Source organism: Electrona antarctica (genome assembly GCF_951216825.1).
Source record: "Electrona antarctica genome assembly, chromosome: 20".
NCBI classification, from domain to species: Eukaryota; Metazoa; Chordata; class Actinopteri; order Myctophiformes; family Myctophidae; genus Electrona; species Electrona antarctica.
Window position 1 is genome coordinate 7579779 of NC_136801.1, and position 20163 is coordinate 7599941.

At 45.4% G+C, this 20163-nt stretch overlaps 1 protein-coding gene across 2 annotated transcripts in view; it reads left to right on the forward strand.

Moving 5' to 3' along the window:
* Positions 1-633: 633 nt before the first annotated feature.
* The window catches only part of crispld1a (cysteine-rich secretory protein LCCL domain containing 1a), a 37797-nt gene continuing 18267 nt past the window's right edge, over positions 634-20163 (forward strand). The window contains exons 1-3 of one of the 2 annotated variants that reach the window (XM_079489489.1): positions 634-902; positions 3057-3252; positions 3286-3418. In XM_079489489.1, the coding sequence (XP_079345615.1) occupies positions 3107-3252; positions 3286-3418 (279 nt within the window). In that variant the 5' untranslated portion in view covers positions 634-902; positions 3057-3106. Of the gene's footprint in view, positions 903-3056; positions 3419-20163 lie in introns of both variants that reach the window. The other variant, XM_079489488.1, reaches the window with a different exon arrangement.

Below are 20163 nucleotides of genomic sequence, written 5' to 3' on the forward strand. Positions count from 1 at the left end.
GGCACGGACCACCTGTGGAAAACCCATGATCTAGCAGGACAATGATTTAGGGCAGTGCATCATGGTTCTCAAAGTGCTGTCCAGGGAGCGGGGAGCCCCAGGGGTGGGTCCTTGAGGGGGTTCCAGGGGGGTCCCCACTCCCCAGCAAAATGAATGAATGAAGTTTTAACTTTAACCCAGTATACATGCATTGGCTTTGGCTAATTTGAAAAAAGAAGATCCAGAAGTGCACTGTGAGCTTGTAGACCCCCCAACTGGGGTCCTCTGCACAAAATGTTTTCAGATGGAGTCCTTACCTTAATTGCTTTCAAAGCAGTCTTGGTCCAAGGCTAATTGGCCCAAATTAAAATATCTATCAATTTTGGAGTCCTTATATTGACAAGAAACAGTTTGAGAATCACTGATTATTTAGGGGGAAATGGCTTTTTAAGTTCACAACATGCCCACGGCACGGCCACGCTGCGCGGCGTGGACAGACTAGTGGACACACGGAACAGGCTCCAGTTCGCACCAAGGAGTAGAAAAGAACAACCTGGCATAAACAAGTGGGTTGTTTCTAGAAAGTTTGGCGAGGCGTGGTTAGGGGCGTCACTCAACACGCTGCAGCCAAGCCAAGTTGAGGAGAAAAATGTGATGTGATGCTTTTTGCGGCTTCTATGTGAAAGAAGGATAGACTAGACTCCTGCAAGAGGGACAGACCCACGCACACCTGAGGAGAACGCCAAAGTGAACGGATCGCACCATCACCTGTTTGACATTATTATTCCATCATCACCACATGCAGTTTGAAGTTGGAATTCTCCGAATATTTTCGTACCGTTTTATTCTGCAGAACCTTTGACAGGTCTCGAGATATAAAGAAACTTTTTGGGGTGCAAGTGCAACATTCCAGTTGGCTAAAGGTAACTCATTTTACATCAAATGTCTGCATGGAAATGAGTAATTATAAGTTAACGTTATTTGCGTTGTCAATATTTTGACCTGTTTGCGTTATTCACCATTATAGCTATAATAGTCTAATAATAATAATAATAAAAAGGCTGGAAACTGTGCGCGTTTTATACCAACATTATTCAGAAGTTCAGAACACGTCATTTCTGTGTACAAAAATGACATTTATTGCCACTAAATTAACACTACACTACAGACAACTTACTCAGTCGCCCAGTTTAATTGCGTGTTTTTTTGTTTTCTTTGGAAAAAATGTAAAGTGCAAATAAGTCAAGGGAAGTCATTAACACAAGTAGCGGTTTCTTTCATTCACGCTGCGTATGTCGCCTGCCTGCCGGCTGCCAACCAGCTAGCTCACCCCCGGTGAACCCCAGGAGGCTACTTATGGCATTCCACCAAACCAGCACGGCAGTGTGCTAATACCTAGCCCACGCCAGGGCTCCTCAAAGTAACATTTTTTAATTTCAAGGACCTCCAATTTGGCTCCATTTATTTTGTACACCCTTGGGAGTTGTCCCTATGGCTGTAACCTCCCCCCCATCCCATCCCCCTAAGAAACCCCACTATTTGAGAACCACAGGTCTGTCACGAATAGTCAATATAGTCGTGGGGTCCATCCACAATACACTGTTCCAACTTCTAACCAAGTCCAATATTGACCCAAGTTGATTTATGGCGAATTGCCATGTCCAAGCACTCACTCACCATGGTGGAGGACAAAGTACTCAACCCTTTATTGCTTGATTGATTGATTGATTGATTGATTGAATACTCTATTGACAGTTTGCATGGACAAGCACAGGGAAGTATAGTAGTACAATAAAAGGTAGGCTATAAGGTCAAAATACCCCAAGTGTGTGTGTGTGTGTGTGTGTGTGTGTGTGTGTGTGTGTGTGTGTGTGTGTGTGTGTGTGTGTGTGTGTGTGTGTGTGTACTGTAGCCTACTGTGAATGATATATGGTGGTGGGTGATATATGGTTTCGGCTGTTATAGGCAGTTTGTCTGTGTGGAGGAGGAGGTGCCATGTGTATCCTTAAGTGAACATGAACTGTCAACCCTGTTATATTTGTTTCCTTGTAAAATTAATTGTAATTTGTGGATTCAAATAAAGAAATCGAAGTGTGTGTGTGTGTGTGTGTGTGTGTGTGTGTGTGTGTGTGTGTGTGTGTGTGTGTGTGTGTGTGTGTGTGTGTGTGTGTGTGTGTGTGTGTGTGTGTGTGTGTGTGTACTGTAGCCTACTGTGGATTATATATGGTGGTGGGCTAACTACAGTAAACTTACTCAAGCAGCAGATAGTTAAAATTGTAGGATACTTGAGTACAATTTTGAGGTACTTTTACCTTGCTTGAGTACATGTCCATTTTTAAATACTATATAAGCATTGTGCTCCACTACAGTTATTTGAAAACTTTAGTTAAAAGTTACTTTGTTGTAGATTAAGATTATTACTACAAAACTTCAAATTCATCAATTCGCACCGGGACACGATGTGAGCTTGTAGATCAGCTATTTTCCAAAAAGGTTTGACAAAACCTTTAATGCCTTATTGACGCCAATGAGCTTGTAGATTGATTGCCTATTTTCGAAAAGGTTTGACAATAACTTGAATGCTTTACTTTGGTACTTTAAATATATACACTGACACAAAGCTAGACAGGAACGCCCAAAAACGTCACATCCGGTTTTAGCCTGGGGTAAGAATTTTCTATGGCTGCCAATGCAACTTGGTCCAATCCTTAATCACATACGGACAAACATCTATGCCGATGCTATCTAACTTACGGAGGTAGCGTGCCTTGTCCACGGGCAACAGATCTTTCAACGTATGGCATTGCAAATACGTTTGATAATCGCTACTCTGCTCAATATTGTTTTGAAAATGCCGCAAATTGCATTGCAGTGAACGAGAGCAAATCACAACTTCCCCCAGGGGTGGGCGGAGTCACAGCTTGACGTATGGTTCGTGTCAGTGTATTGATGCCAATACTTTTGCACTTTTACTTGAGTCAAATTTAGAATTCAGGAATTTTTACTTGTAATGGAGCATTTCTACATTGTGGTACATGTATTGATACTTTTACTTTAACTACCTTTTCCCACCACAGGTCCCATCCAGCCGAGAAGTTCCCAGAAGTGTATAAGCGTATCGGCCGCGATGACGAGGAGGTGTGCGTCCCGGGCCTGGCTGCCGTGTGCGTCGCTGCTCCTCTTCCTCCTGGCGTTTCTGCGTGCCGCCGTCGGCATGGCGATGCCTCCCAACGCCACGGGCTGGGAGCAGGTTCTGGACAAGTACCTGGATGAGGACGGCGACGGGTGGGCCGCCAAGCAGAGAGGGGACGGCGATGGGTGGGCCGCCAAGCAGAGAGGGAAGAGAGCCATCACGGACAGCGACGCACAGCTCATTCTGGACCTGCACAACAAGCTCAGAGGCCAGGTCTACCCCCCGGCCTCCAATATGGAGTACATGGTAAGGGGTGTGTGTGTGTGTGTGTGTGTGTGTGTGTGTGTGTGTGTGTGTGTGTGTGTGTGTGTGTGTGTGTGTGTCTCACATTACACTTTTGTTTGGTGATGCCTACATTCGTACAGGTTGATGATTTTGTTTGCGCTGAAAAATCTATCTCGTTCGCCTTGTTATGATGGAGCTCAGTGTGCATGTATACTCATAACATAACATAACAGAAACAGTTTAAATTAATGCAAATAAATCGTACAAGATACACATACTGTATATATACCGGTGTGCACGGACCCTTAAGTTTACAATTGGCAAAAGACTGGGGTTGGGGTTAGGATTAGGATTGGACCTTTTTTAGGTTTATGCCTGGTTACGAGGCGGTGCCGCGCACCAAAAATAGCAGATCTACAAGCTAACAAGGTTCTGAACTTGTAGATCCTCTTTTTCCGGCTTTAGGCTTCTTAGAAATGCCTAAAGCCACTCATAAAATCACCATCCTAATATAATATGTTGATGTCTTCACAAATATAGTAATACAAACCTGTGTGTGTGTGTGTGTGTGTGTGTGTGTGTGTGTGTGTGTGTGTGTGTGTGTGTGTGTGTGTGTGTGTGTGTGTGTGTGTGTGTGTGTGTGTGTGTGTTGTGTCGTGTCAGTCTCTCAGTCTCGTGTGTGTGCGTGCGTCATACAGTAGGCTACACTTGGGGTCAATTGAACATTCAATCAACTATTGGGGCCGGCGTGTCAAATTGGGGCCAATTAAGTGGTGTCTCCAATTAAAAATTTAGCTGAAATTGAATACGATTAGGGTTGGAGTTAGGTTAAGAGGACATGGAATGAATGCAAGTCAGTGCAGTGTTTCCCAAAGTGATCTACTGTACAGTATATGTGCATGTACGCACACGCGTGCGTGTGTGTGTGTGTGTGTGTGTGTGTGTGTGTGTGTGTGTGTGTGTGCATAGCATCAATGCTCTCTGCAACATAAGTTTCATCCCACAGTATTGTGCGCGTGCTGAAATGCTATAAGTTTCATCCCACAGTATTGTGCGCGTGCTGAAATGCTATAAGTTTCATCCCACAGTATTGTGCGCGTGCTGAAATGCTGGCGTGAGTAAGGCCTTCACCCCCTACTGAGCTCCCTAAGAATGTAGTCTTACTGCGGCCCTGCGGGTGATGTGACCCAGTCACCAGACCACTTGGCTGCAGGGACCTTGGCTCCCTCAGCAGGCATGCAGCGTAACATTGTTTGCTGTCGGGCGGAAACCTTGTATGTCCAGAAAAACATTCCTTTTTTTTAACCAATTAAACCAGTGGTTCCCAAACTTTTTCATGTCAAGGACCCCCAAATTCACACTAATTAGCCTGTGGACCCCCCATTTGAAAAGATGTGCCAGGGATCCCCATAAGAGAAGTTTTTTCGGCTCTAGCAGTGATTCTCAACATGTTTAATTTCAAGGACCCCCAGTTTGACAAGCATTAGTCTACGGACCCATTTAATGGCATTTCTATATCTGGGACCCCCAATTTATATTGTGAAATCAATGTCAAATTTATTTGGTTCCATTTGAGTTACAGACCCACAAGGGTCCATTTGGTTCCTAACAATCATTTAGCTGGGGACCCTGTGGAACTCCGTCAAGAACCCCTAGGGGTCCCCGGACCTCACTTTGGGAACCTCTGACTTAAACCCTATTATGGTTCACCGGAGTCCCTCAAGGCTCTATACTGGGGTGTCATGGTGGGGAAAAGCTTTCGCAGAAAATGGCCATTCGTGAGCTTGTCGATCTGTTATGTTCTGTGAATGCTTTCAGCATATTAAATAAAGAGTTTAAATAGCAGATCTACAAGCTCACACACGCATCATATCGCGATGCTTATATAGAAGCTTACAGATCTGCTATTTTTACTACTTTTGTGCAACAATCTTGTATGATGTGGGCTGGACATACATTTACAGCCCACATTTACAGCCCACATATACATAAAAAGTTGAAATAAGGAGATACGAGGTCTGAACCATGCAAATCTACAGTATACCCATGTGACTATACGGTTTATTTCACTAGAACAGAATTCTACACACATGCCAATGATCACAGTGCCATTGTGATTTCTTTTACACAAGCCCCCCCAAAAAAAATCTGAATGTATGCTTCGCCCGTCACGTGTGTGTGTGTGTGTGTGTGTGTGTGTGTGTGTGTGTGAGAGAGAGTGTGCGTGTGCGTGTCTCTGTGTGTTTAAAGCAGTGGGTTGTTTTTCACAGAGCAATTAGAATCAGCGCATGGCTTGTTTTACCAGCTGCCCCCCCACCATGCACACGTGTATGCACGCATCACACACACACACGCACGCACGCACGCACGCACACAGTGGCCTCCTGCCAGTCAAAGCTGCATACAGTCGGACATCTGGAAGTCTTCCAGCTGAACTTTGTGTGTGTGTGTGTGTGTGTGTGTGTGTGTGTGTGTGTGTGTGTGTGTGTGTGTGTGTGTGTGTGTGTGTGTGTGTGTGTGTGTGTGTGTGTGTGTGTGTGTGTGTGTGTGTGTGTGTGTGCGTGCGTGCGTGCGTGCGTGCGTGCGTGCGTGCGTGCGTGCGTGCGTGCGTGCGTGCGTGCGTGCGTGCGTGCGTGCGTGCGTGCGTGCGTGCGTGCGTGCGTGCGTGCGTGCGTGCGTGCGTGCGTGCGTGCGTGCGTGCGTGCGTGCGTGCGTGCGTGCGTGCGTGCGTGCGTGCAGTACTGTATTCCACACACTGACCATTACAGTATACATCTAAAGTAACTAAGTATATTATTTACTCAAGTACTGTACTTTTTCAATTTTTAGGTACTTTTCAGCTGTTCAAAAATAGCTCTGTGATCTACAAGGTCAACAAGGTATACTGTAGGGTCTAAGTCAGTGGTTTCCAAAGTGGGGTCAGGGGACCCCCAGGGGTCCCTGAGGGAGTTCCAGGGAGTCCCCAACTAAATGATAGTTTGGAACCAAATGGACCCTTATGGGTCTGTAACTCTGAGAGTGTACAAATGGAACCAAATGGACCCTTATGGGTCTGTAACTCTGAGAGTGTACAAATGGAACCAAATGGACCCTTATGGGTCTGTAACTCTGAGGGTGTACAAATGGAACCAAATGGACCCGTTTTCCATTTGTACACTCTCAGAGTTAAATTAACATTGATTTTAAAATATACATAGAGAGATAGAAATGCCATTAAATGGGGGTCCGTAGACTAATGCAGGTCAAACTGGGGGTCCTTGAAATTAAACGGGTTGAGAATCACTGCTAGAGCCGTAACAATCTTCTCTCATGGGGGTCTCTGGCATATCTTTTCAAATGGGGGTCCGCGGGCTAATTATTTGGGGGTCCTTGATGTGAAAAAGTTTGGGAACCACTGCTCTAAGTGGTCTTAAACCCCGGTAGTCTTAGAGAACTGGACTTGAGTTACAACTGTGCTTTGACCACTTTTACCGTCTACACCAAGTCTCTTTGGCGCAGACGCACTGAGCTTGTAGATCGGCTATTTTTGGCCTATGTTCCCCCCCAGAATATGTATGGTCGCTGGGGTTGAAGTGGTTAAGGTGGGAGGTTGGAAAATTGTGCAGCAGAAGTGAAAAGGTAATGAAGCTTTATCTTGCTTTCATCTGCACTTAAAGAGCACTGCAGAACAAAAGGGAGTATTATTCTATGCTATAAAGGCAAATAAACAGCTTCTCCTGGGGGCAATTGCCCGGGCTGCGTAATTTTGTAATTGAGGGGTTGGATTTGAGGATCCTGTGTGGATGCGTGTGTGTGGATGCGTGTGTGTGTGTGTGTGTGTGTGTGTGTGTGTGTGTGTGTGTGTGTGTGTGTGTGTGTGTGTGTGTGTGTGTGTGTGTGTGTGTGTGTGTGTGTGTGTGTGTGTGTGTGTGTGTGTGTGTGTGTGTGATAGCACAGATCTCCCTGGCAGCCTCCTGTTAGACGCAGGCAGGCAGGCTGTGCTCTGGCTGAGAAGTGCTGAGCCAGCAGCACACTATACTGTCTCCTGTTTCAGTTGGCTGGCTTTTTTAGCTGCAGGGGCACCCAGGGGTGAAATGTGGAGAGACGTGCAACAAGAGGGGCCAGCGGAGACACACACACACACACACGCACAGACGTGAAGCGCAGTCGGTAAAGGCAGATGAACGAAAATAGAATGGCCTTTTCTGCAAACAGGAAAGAAAGAACGAAAGAAAGAAAGACGGACGCAAATGCTTTCCCCACGACACAGGGTTTAAATGGTTAAAGCAGCGTGGCTCGGTGACGCTCCGGCCCGGCCTCATTGTGTTCCTGCTGTCAGCCTTCACGATGTAAGGCTCACATGCAGCTCCACTGCACTGGAACCCTGCAAAGATGTGCAGTTCTTCTCTCTGTGTGTGCACACACACACACACACACACACACACACACACACACACACACACACACACACACACACACACACACACACACACACACACACACACACACACACACACACACACACACACACACACACACACACACACACACACACACACACACACACACACGTACAGTATAGCCATGCATGTGCACCCATGGGACAGGCAGTTTTGTTATTGTCCGCCATGGTATTAAGCCACAAACCGGTTGACCCCCGGTAGTAATCATAACAGCAGCTCTGCGAGATAACATCAAGCCAAATCCCTCCCTATCCCTCTCCCATTCCTTTCCTGTACCTCTCTCCTTCTCTCTCCCTCTCTCCCCCCTCTCTCTCTCCTCTCTCTCTCTCTCTCTCTCTCTCTCATCCTTTTCCCTGCTTTATCCCTGTGGCTCCGTTCCCATTCTGTCATTATCCCGCACAGCGGCCCAGAAGAATTCCTGGGCTAAGCACTCGCACTGCATAGCGATCTGCAAAAAGCTCCCTTCCCACCCCTACAGCCTTCTGCAGGTGGCACTCTGGCTCTCTATCTCTCCCGCTCCCGAAGACGTTGACCCACAGGGGTTATAAACAGCAAACTGTCAACGTTTGAAGCGCCGTAAGACAAACAGATGACATCTTGAGAGAAAAAGGGCCCTTGATGTTTAACTAGGCATGGCCGGGTGGGCGCCGGGGCAGAGTTGATGGTGGCAGCGGTATTTGGAGTCTAAAAGATAAAGCTGTGTTGACATTTTTTTTCTTCATCTCTTTCGGGGGGTGACTCGTGAGTTGCGCTCATGTGGATTTATGGCTGCCTTGGTCAAGCAACTGTTTGTAAATAAATAGGTCTTGGCACTTGGCAGTTTGTTTTAATCTGCTTGAGTACTGCACCAGCACCGTTCAGATATGGTTGACTTTGTAGTTGATACAAAAAAAAAATAGCTTTTCTATAACTCATTATAATATTGTGTATTTTCTGTGGAAGAACAGACACTCCTCGGGTATGTAAACAAACCATAACAGGTATTTGTAAAGATACCATGTCTGATCTGATCCCTCACCACCACCACCAGTTGTCCGTGTCTCACAATCAACCGATTTGTGTGAAGAAGGTTGGAGTGGAAGGACCGTACTTTCTTCATTAAACTCTTCGCAGTTGGCAAGTTCTTTAAATCAGTGGTTCTCAAACTTATCCATGTCACGACCGCCAAATTCAAATGTATTTGGCCACGGACCCCATCTGAAAATATTTGTGCCAGGGACCCCCATACAAGATTTGTGTCTGTAAAATGTTTCAGATTGTTTTATTTTTTTTCCCACGATTTTTCAAATGGCGTGGTTAAACTGATTCAGATGCTATAGTAATGAATTTAGCTGGGGACCCCCCTGGAACCTCCCCAAGGACCCCCACCACTTAGAGAACCACTGCTATAAAAATACTGACATGACCTATAGTCCCATTCAGCCTTTCACATGTACGTGTCATCGTTTCCTCAGATCTATGCACAGCTCCACAAAATGTGTCCATGATTTATCCTTTTTTTTTTTTTCTTCTTTTTTTTTATGTTGTCTTGATCAAACAGTGTTCTTGTTATAATGTCATAATATGAAGATAATGGATTCTTTGGTTGACTGAATGACAACAGTAGTGTCTCTGATATGAGTTGATGTGGTGTGGATGGAAGGCCACGGTGTCTCTGATATGAGTTGATGTGGTGTGGATGGAAGCCACGGTGTCTTTGATATGAGTTGATGTGGTGTGGATGGAAGCCACGGTGTCTTTGATATGAGTTGATGTGGTGTGGATGGAAGCCACGGTGTCTTTGATATGAGTTGATGTGGTGTGGATGGAAGCCACGGTGTCTTTGATATGAGTTGATGTGGTGTGGATGGAAGCCACGGTGTCTTTGATATGAGTTGATGTGGTGTGGATGGAAGCCACGGTGTCTTTGATATGAGTTGATGTGGTGTGGATGGAAGCCACGGTGTCTTTGATATGAGTTGATGTGGTGTGGATGGAAGCCACGGTGTCTTTGATATGAGTTGATGTGGTGTGGATGGAAGCCACGGTGTCTCTGATATGAGTTGATGTGGTGTGGATGGAAGGCACAGTGTCTCTGATATGAGTTGATGTGGTGTGGATGGAAGGCACAGTGTCTCTGATATGAGTTGATGTGGTGTGGATGGAAGCCACGGTGTCTTTGATATGAGTTGACGTGGTGTGGATGGAAGGCCACGGTGTCTCTGATATGAGTTGATGTGGTGTGGATGGAAGGCCACAGTGTCTCTGATATGAGTTGATGTGGTGTGGATGGAAGGCCACAGTGTCTCTGATATGAGTTGATGTGGTGTGGATGGAAGGCCACAGTGTCTCTGATATGAGTTGATGTGGTGTGGATGGAAGGCCACAGTGTCTCTGATATGAGTTGATGTGGTGTGGATGGAAGGCCACAGTGTCTCTGATATGAGTTGATGTGGTGTGGATGGAAGGCCACAGTGTCTCTGATATGAGTTGATGTGGTGTGGATGGAAGGCACAGTGTCTCTGATATGAGTTGATGTGGTGTGGATGGAAGGCCACAGTGTCTCTGATATGAGTTGATGTGGTGTGGATGGAAGGCCACAGTGTCTCTGATATGAGTTGATGTGGTGTGGATGGAAGGCCACAGTGTCTCTGATATGAGTTGATGTGGTGTGGATGGAAGGCCACAGTGTCTCTGATATGAGTTGATGTGGTGTGGATGGAAGGCCACAGTGTCTCTGATATGAGTTGATGTGGTCTGGATGGAAGGCCACAGTGTCTCTGATATGAGTTGATGTGGTGTGGATGGAAGGCCACAGTGTCTCTGATATGAGTTGATGTGGTGTGGATGGAAGGCCACAGTGTCTCTGATATGAGTTGATGTGGTCTGGATGGAAGGCCACAGTGTCTCTGATATGAGTTGATGTGGTCTGGATGGAAGGCACAGTGTCTCTGATATGAGTTGATGTGGTGTGGATGGAAGGCCACAGTGTCTCTGATATGAGTTGATGTGGTGTGGATGGAAGGCACAGTGTCTCTGATATGAGTTGATGTGGTGTGGATGGAAGGCCACGGTGTCTCTGATATGAGTTGATGTGGTGTGGATGGAAGGCCACAGTGTCTCTGATATGAGTTGATGTGGTCTGGATGGAAGGCACAGTGTCTCTGATATGAGTTGATGTGGTGTGGATGGAAGGCACAGTGTCTCTGATATGAGTTGATGTGGTGTGGATGGAAGGCCACGGTGTCTCTGATATGAGTTGATGTGGTGTGGATGGAAGGCACAGTGTCTCTGATATGAGTTGATGTGGTGTGGATGGAAGGCACGGTGTCTCTGATATGAGTTGATGTGGTGTGGATGGAAGGCACGGTGTCTCTGATATGAGTTGATGTGGTGTGGATGGAAGGCCACGGTGTCTCTGATATGAGTTGATGTGGTGTGGATGGAAGGCACAGTGTCTCTGATATGAGTTGATGTGGTGTGGATGGAAGGCCACGGTGTCTCTGATATGAGTTGATGTGGTGTGGATGGAAGGCCACGGTGTCTCTGATATGAGTTGATGTGGTGTGGATGGAAGGCCACGGTGTCTCTGATATGAGTTGATGTGGTGTGGATGGAAGGCCACGGTGTCTCTGATATGAGTTGATGTGGTGTGGATGGAAGGCACAGTGTCTCTGATATGAGTTGATGTGGTGTGGATGGAAGGCCACGGTGTCTCTGATATGAGTTGATGTGGTGTGGATGGAAGGCCACGGTGTCTCTGATATGAGTTGATGTGGTGTGGATGGAAGGCCACGGTGTCTCTGATATGAGTTGATGTGGTGTGGATGGAAGGCTGTAGTCTCTGATATGAGTTGATGTGGTGTGGATGGAAGGCCACGGTGTCTCTGATATGAGTTGATGTGGTGTGGATGGAAGGCCACGGTGTCTCTGATATGAGTTGATGTGGTGTGGATGGAAGGCTGTAGTCTCTGATATGAGTTGATGTGGTGTGGATGGAAGGCCACGGTGTCTCTGATATGAGTTGATGTGGTGTGGATGGAAGGCCACGGTGTCTCTGATATGAGTTGATGTGGTGTGGATGGAAGGCTGTAGTCTCTGATATGAGTTGATGTGGTGTGGATGGAAGGCTGTAGTCTCTGATATGAGTTGACGTGGTGTGGATGGAAGGCCACGGTGTCTCTGATATGAGTTGATGTGGTGTGGATGGAAGGCCACGGTGTCTCTGATATGAGTTGATGTGGTGTGGATGGAAGGCCACGGTGTCTCTGATATGAGTTGATGTGGTGTGGATGGAAGGCTGTAGTCTCTGATATGAGTTGATGTGGTGTGGATGGAAGGCTGTAGTCTCTGATATGAGTTGACGTGGTGTGGATGGAAGGCTGTAGTCTCTGATATGAGTTGACGTGGTGTGGATGGAAGGCCACGGTGTCTCTGATATGAGTTGATGTGGTGTGGATGGAAGGCCACGGTGTCTCTGATATGAGTTGATGTGGTGTGGATGGAAGGCTGTAGTCTCTGATATGAGTTGATGTGGTGTGGATGGAAGGCTGTAGTCTCTGATATGAGTTGACGTGGTGTGGATGGAAGGCTGTAGTCTCTGATATGAGTTGACGTGGTGTGGATGGAAGGCCACGGTGTCTCTGATATGAGTTGATGTGGTGTGGATGGAAGGCCACGGTGTCTCTGATATGAGTTGATGTGGTGTGGATGGAAGGCTGTAGTCTCTGATATGAGTTGATGTGGTGTGGATGGAAGGCTGTAGTCTCTGATATGAGTTGACGTGGTGTGGATGGAAGGCTGTAGTCTCTGATATGAGTTGACGTGGTGTGGATGGAAGGCCACGGTGTCTCTGATATGAGTTGATGTGGTGTGGATGGAAGGCACAGCATGAAAAACTCTCTGATATGAGTTGATGTGGTGTGGATGGAAGGCCACGGTGTCTCTGATATGAGTTGATTTGGTGTGGATGGAAGGCACAGTGGTGTGGATGGAAGGTGTGGTGTGGTGTGGTGTGGTGTGGTGTGGTGTGGTGTGGTGTGGTGTGGTGTGGATGGAAGGCACAGCATGAAAAACTGAATAAAACTCATCAGCTCAGGCAGAAACCTCTTATCTTCATATTTTAACGTTTTTTTTAATATAGCCTACACTAATGCCGCTACTTGATGATACTACAATGTCACACAAAACACAAAAGTATATTAACCGTTTTGCCGCCAGTCACATGGAAAACGAGAACCTACTCTTTCTAACTTCTCCGCCAAACGCGAGAAAGCTGTGAACTACAGTAGCTTTTAATCGATTTTTGATCCGTTTCGATCGTTAGCTGATATTGCTACCGCAAACAACACTCTGGGACACAAACACACAATGGCCGCGTCCATTTTGAAGATGCGCGCGCATCCACTTGCACTGTCTGCTCTGTCTTCAGATGCCTGTATCTCGGAACTGACATTGAGGGGGCAAATTTGGCCCAGACAAGCATTTTCAACGGCCTGTAGCAGGCGCTGTGATACTCGCGGTCCACTTTTTCCACCACCGACCGAGAGAACAACCACCAGTGATGTCAACACACACAGAATTGTTTCATAGTAAGATGCGATTACGGATATTTGGTTATTCAAAGTAAGTGTTACGCGCAATAAAACCCTGGCCGTATGCTATCGATGGATTAATTAATGCTGGCGGAAAACAGATCTCGCCACCATCGGGGTTTTTTTTTGCTAATTTTTTATTTGAATTCTGAAAAGTAACAGTTTTGGACACAATGAGGTTTCCAACGAATAGGCCCTACTGTTCTTTTGCCGTGGGAACAATATTGGTGGTCTGCACGGTCAATGCTTACGAACACACACACACAAGCACGCCTTTTCTTCTGGTCCTATTATATATACAATATAATTTCCTATCGATCGTTGAGATTTTTATTCCCTTATCCATTTTGCTTTCTCTCTCTCAAACCCTCAAATCTGTTCTTCTCTTTCATCCTCCCTCTGGATTCTCCTTTGATTTATTTCTCTGCTTTGTTTTTTTCCCTCAACCTCACTTTGTCCAACTCCCATATCCATGTCCAAGATTTAATTTTTTCCCTTTCTTTTTTTCTTCTTCTCTTTTTTTTTTACTATCCGTTTGCGCGCACAATTGACTATGTGCAGGAAACCCAAACGTGCAGAGGAAGTTTACCCTTCTGTGTACCCTCTGGAATGCGACCAGATGACCAAGGGAGAGAGGGAGAGAGAAAAAAACTCTGGCCGCAAATGAGGTGTTAAGTGAAATAAACAATGCAGTGTGCACAGTGCTGAAAGACTTTAGCAGGGGACGTGTTTTTCTTTACAGGCCCCAGCAGAAGTGTGGTTGGGGGGCCTGGGTTACAAGCCCCCCCGTCCCCTGCTGTGCTTCGCTGTGCAAACAACAGCAGTTTGACATGCAGGCTGCGCTATGTACCACATTCATCAGTTCAGAAATATGTGTCTCAGTCGACACTTTTCTGAGCCCCGGCTTTTTTACCGCTCGCAAAACTCCCCGGGTTTTGACATTTGCAAGAGAAGTGACAGTATTGTGTACTGGAAGGCTTCCACTTGTATTTATGAAAGACATGCTACGGGAACTGCACAAATCATCCCTTTGTGATTTCGAAGGGCTACTCAGCGTTTTTTTTCTCTCTCCAAGAAACTCTTGCCAGAGTTTTGGTCAATATTTGGCCTGAGTCAGTTGTGGTCGCACTTCCAACGTCTTTTGGAGCCATAATCATTTATTAAAGGCCGGCAGCAGTCGAGTTGACCTTCTGAGATGGTGCTGTTCCAAGCACAAAATTGCCAGTTCGCTTTGGCCCACAGTCCCTTATGGCAATTACCACAGCTCATCTGTAATGTGTTTCAGCCTGTGCTTATCAGTGTAAACACATTGATTACTTTTTTTTGGGCAAAGCTACTTGTCAAGCGAATCTATATGGAAAATGACATGGCTTGAGATCAAGGACATAATTGAATGGTTTTCTCCCGAATCCCTCTGCAGTCAAGCTTTGCTGATGATAGCACAGCTTAAATGTCCTCCATCTTCTGTATTTTGGTCTCATTATCTTAGCAACCACTTAGCTTACCCAACCCTGGAAGTAAATAAGTAACATTGTAATGCATTTTGCTGTGCTCTCTCATTGCCATGCAACATAAATCATTTGCTAGCCACTGTAGCTGGGAGTTTCCTGCAAAACCCTTTTTTTAAGGGGCGTTAGCCCTTCCTATATTTTAGCTATAGTGTTTGTTTTGTAAACGCATTGACAATGAAGGGAACATTTACGTCATATATGTGTCATTTACATCATATCTCTTTATTGTTAATGGTGTTTAATGTTTGTGTTTGCACCGTTTGTTTTACATCACCATTACATCACCTAATCAACATTCTGGGTGGGAACCCCTTTTGGTGTTTTAAGCATTATGTTATGCTTTAGCTATTGAAAAATAGCAGATCTACAAACTCATATACCTACAAAGTTGTAGGTCTGCTATTTTTGAAAAATCGTGAAAATCCGGCACAAATTTCAGAAGACTTTTTTTTTTTTTTTCAATGTCAGGCCTAAATGGGTTAATATATTAGCGCCCCTCACTTCACACGGGTGTGTTTTTTGTCCTAACACAAACATTAAATGCCATTGACGATGAATGGAGAATGTATGTCATATGTGTCTGAGCAAATCGTCTATTTTTGTCCTAAACAGACATTACATGAATGGAGAATTTACGTCACACTAGAGCGGTGCCAGTGGGCAACTGGCCTACAGTACTTGGAACGATGCAAGTTGGCAATGCATGCCCCACCCAGATATCATGCGTTGGAGCCTCTACAGCGGTGCCCATTGTTGGGCACTGGCCTACTTGGAATGATGCAAGTTGGAAATGAATGGCCCACCCAGATATTATGTCTGTGTCCCTTTTATGCCCATATATGGAGTTCTTTGTCAGGCATGCCCAAATATGGAGTATATGCAGACGTCAGAATGATGTCAGAACAGGCCATATATGGATCCCAGAGCCCGGGCAGAAGCCTTTTTGGTTCTGGACAACCGTGGGTCCGACCGACTCGACACCAGGCACTGCACCCCCTGAGGTGGTGTGGCACGTGTGCGTGTGTCGAATTTGAAGCCGGTGGGGCGAACGGTTCTCGAGTTACGTGGATTACACACAGACAGACAGACAGACAGACAGACACTTGGTGCATTTATAGATAAATAAATAGATAGATGTAGACGAGCAAATGGGTATGTTTGTCCTACACAATTCATTGTCAATTCCCATTAACAATGAATGGAGAATGTACGTCATAGCAAATCGACATGTTACGTCATGATGATGTACAATGATAAGAGCACCCCTCACTTCACACGGGCGTGATTTTTTTACTTAGTTTGTGTCAATATTCCCAAGGTTGCCTCCACAATGGTTTCATTTCCACACAGGTGGATGGTGAAACAGGGAAAACGAGCCCCAAACACGACTATAAGGCGCCCCCCAGTCGTTTATTTGTCCAACAATTACGCAACATTTCGTCCAGATTTTGGTCAGGGAATCTGATACTGTACGCCGTAGCAGAGTCACACACACCGCTCTTACCAAACAAGCTCCACTCAACAGCCTTCAGCAGGCTTCTCAGAGGCAGCAGAAGAACCTGCAACTCATTGATGTCGGGCAGAAACCTTGTATCTCCAACTTTTTATGTTTCATCGTGAATTAACCCATTTAGGCCTGACGTAAAAATAAAAAAAACATTCGCTCTGAAAGAATATATATTCAAAGATTTGTGCCGCATTTTTACGATCTTTCAAAAATAGCAGACCTACAAGCTTGTAGATCTGCTATTTTTCAATAGCTAAAGAATAACATAATGCTTAGTTAAAACACCAAAAGGGGTTCCCGTCTAGAATGGGTTAATATGCCCTACTTCCAATAGCCGATCTACAAACTCACATATTGTCTCAACATTATTTGCTATTTTTTAAAGAATTTGAAATTAAATATTGAACCAATGAAAAGTATCCACAAGAGCTTGTGACTAAATACTGTATTAGCTAGACTGGATCCATTAGTAACACAGGTTCTCTCTTTTTCCCATTTCCTGAAAAGTAACACCTTTTTGGAGCCGATAGCGACTGACTGGAACTCAAAGGAGTTAATTTGGAGTCCTGCCAGACATCCTGTTGCTAGGCAGGTGTGTGTGTCAGGGAGTAATGTGGATGGAAGTAGTGGTTTCTGGGGGGACTGAAGTGGGTGCCGGACAACAGGGGAAGGGGGGGGGGACTGAAGTGGGTGCCGGACAACAGGGGAAGGAGAGTAGATGGTGGTGGAAGCACAGCACAGGGGGGTATTTTAAGTTCTGTTATTGGGTGGGATTCCAAGGCCCAACAACGCGTTGAAACTTGTAAAGTTAATACACCTCTGCTGGTACCAGCGCACGCACGCACGCACCCACCCACCCACGCACGCACGCACGCACACACACACGTGTGCACGCACGCACACACACACACGTGTGCGCACACACACACACACACTTGTGCACACACACACACACGCACTCGCACTCGCACACGCACACACACACACACACACACACACACACACACACACACACACACACACACACACACACACACACACACACACACACACACACACACAGCTTGCACCAACCCCTGTATACTTGGTATTTCGTGGTCAAGGTGAAAGTGAATAAGGTGTGTAATTAAAGGAGTGGATCATTTGGGGAGAGGGGAAGAAAAAGAAAAGACAGCTGGTGTTATTCCAACATTCAGTTTTTTTTTTTTTTTTAAATGAAAAGACCAGAATGTAGGTCAGTAGAGAGGAAGGACACTCTTTTCGCATTCCCACAAAAACCCCAGAATGGGAATATGATCCCCTCAGTATCCCAACCAGAGCCTAACTTGACTGAGAGGGCATTTCGGAGAAAGAGCTGAAGGGAGGGCGAAATGAAAAGAGAAAAAAAAAAGACTCTCGCTGAGAGACCCCTTGCTAGAGACCATATGGAAGGTATTACTTAACCCATTTTGGGCGGGAACCCCATTAAACATGTTATAATTTAGCTATTGAAAAATAGCAGATCTACAAGCTCATAGCGCGCCACCGAGTGGCGCGCTACGAGCTTGTAGGTCTGCTATTTTTGAAAAGTCGTGAAAATGTAGTGCAAATCTTTGAATATATTCTTTCAGAGCGAAAGTTTTTAACTCAAATCTTCGCTTCTAGGGGGGGGGTCCCTGGAACAACATATTTTCAGATGGGGGTCGGCGGCCAATTACATATATCTTTGGGGGTCCTTCACATGAAAATGTTTGAGAACGACTGACATAGAAACATGGGGTTTTTCAGAAAACTGTCAGGATTTAGAAGACATTTTGTAGAATCGGTCTCGGTCGAAATGGGTTAAGAAAAAACTCAGCCTGCGCTTTTACATTTTTTGAATAACCCTCAATCTTTAGGGAAAACAAGTCCTTGGATCGGTCTGGTGCAGCTCAGCTGATGAGCAATCAGAAACTTCACGACGTAAAAGGGGGGGGGGGGGGGGAAGGCCTGACTCTGGAACAACAACAGCAGACGGTTTAGAGAGGTCACGTGTATTTTCTGTTCAGCCACAGTCGTCCACCGTAGTATTATTTTAGCACAGTGGTTTTCAAAGTTGGGTCCAGGGACCCTAAACGCTCCTTGGAGGGTGATTCCAATTGGACCTTTACAGGCCTGTAACTCTGAGAGTGGTTCCACAGTCGCCACCTTGGGTCGGAGGTTCGAATCCCGGCTCCTCCTGTCCACATGTCGAAGTGTCCTTGGGCAAGACACTGAACCCCAAATTGCTCCCGATGTGCTGGTTGGTAGTTGGTACCTTACATGGCTGCCGCTGCAATCGGTGTATGAATGTGTGTGTGAATGGGTGAATGTAATGCACAATCTATGTAAAGCGCCTTGGATAAAGGCGCTATATAAATGCACCATTTACCATTTACCATTTACACTCTCACAGTTATGGGGGATCCTTGAAATAAAAAACGTTGACTAAAAATACTGTCAACGAGGAACTTCCACCAGCAAATGAAGTGATATAGTCCTGCTGAGATTGTCTGGGGTTGGCTCAGAATGTGGAAGACGCTGCTGGCGTGTCTCGCATTTTGCTGTTACGCCGCCATTCTGAATATCATTTAAAGGGGCATTCCACTCATTTTCAACATTTATTAATGTACCTTAGAGCTGTTGTGTGGAAATAATAATAAAGTTCCCCCATTCTGTGTTTCCTAGAACTAGAGGTCTGAAAAAAATCATTAACATGGTGAAACACATCTTGATGATGTCATCAAGATGTGTTTCACCATGTTAATGATTCTTTTCATAATTACAGTTCTAGGAAATACAAAATGGGGGGACTTTTTTATTATTTCCACACAACAGCTCTAAGGTATATTAATGACATAGTAAAATGTTGAAAATGGGTGGTTTTCCCCTTTAAGGCTGCTGTTTTCCACTTTGTGTTTTGGTTCCTTTATGCCCAGACAAACTCAAGCGTTTGTCTGCGTTTGGTGACCGAGTTTTGTCCAGGTTTGCAGCAAGGTTGCTCACTCACAGTCACTGCGCACTTTAGCAGGTGTCATATCAGCCCTGTAGGGGTTGATAATTGAGCTGAGCGCAAGCTTATTACAATCTTTGTCCTTTTATCACCCGCTGACTCAAGGCAAATAGAGGTTGGAGTTAATGATAAATTAATGAATCGGTATCAGCAACGGTATGCCAAGTGCTTAACATCTCCCAACTAACGATATGAAGAGCTCCCCAGAAGTGAGATTAGTTTAACCACTTGAACCCCAGCATCCCTATTCTGGAGGGAACATTTGTGACCAGATTTGACTGAGCGACTGCCCTCGCGCAAATTACAGCTTTTCACCAGAGGAGAAAAACTTTTTTTAAATGAGTTAATAGCACAGGCAGACTCTTCACATACTAGAGCATGTCTGAAATAAGTGTCAGAGCTGAAATCAACATGTAAATATGAAATAAATGCTTAAACATGTAGCTAGGTGTAATGTTAAGAGACCACAGAAGTGAACCTTTCAAGCCTGTTTTCTCAACTCGCTGTTTTCTGCAAGACATTATACTCTATAAGCCATATCTCCAAAACTGGTGGGTCAAACTGAACAACCAATGTCAATTTGAAGCTATGATTCCCTTCTTTCATATGACATGAAAAAACGAAAATTCAAAAAATCCAATGGCAGTCCCTCAGTCAAATTTAGTCACATTTGGCAAGATATTTTTGGTGAAGAGATTTGGTGCACCCCAAGTACAGTTGTAA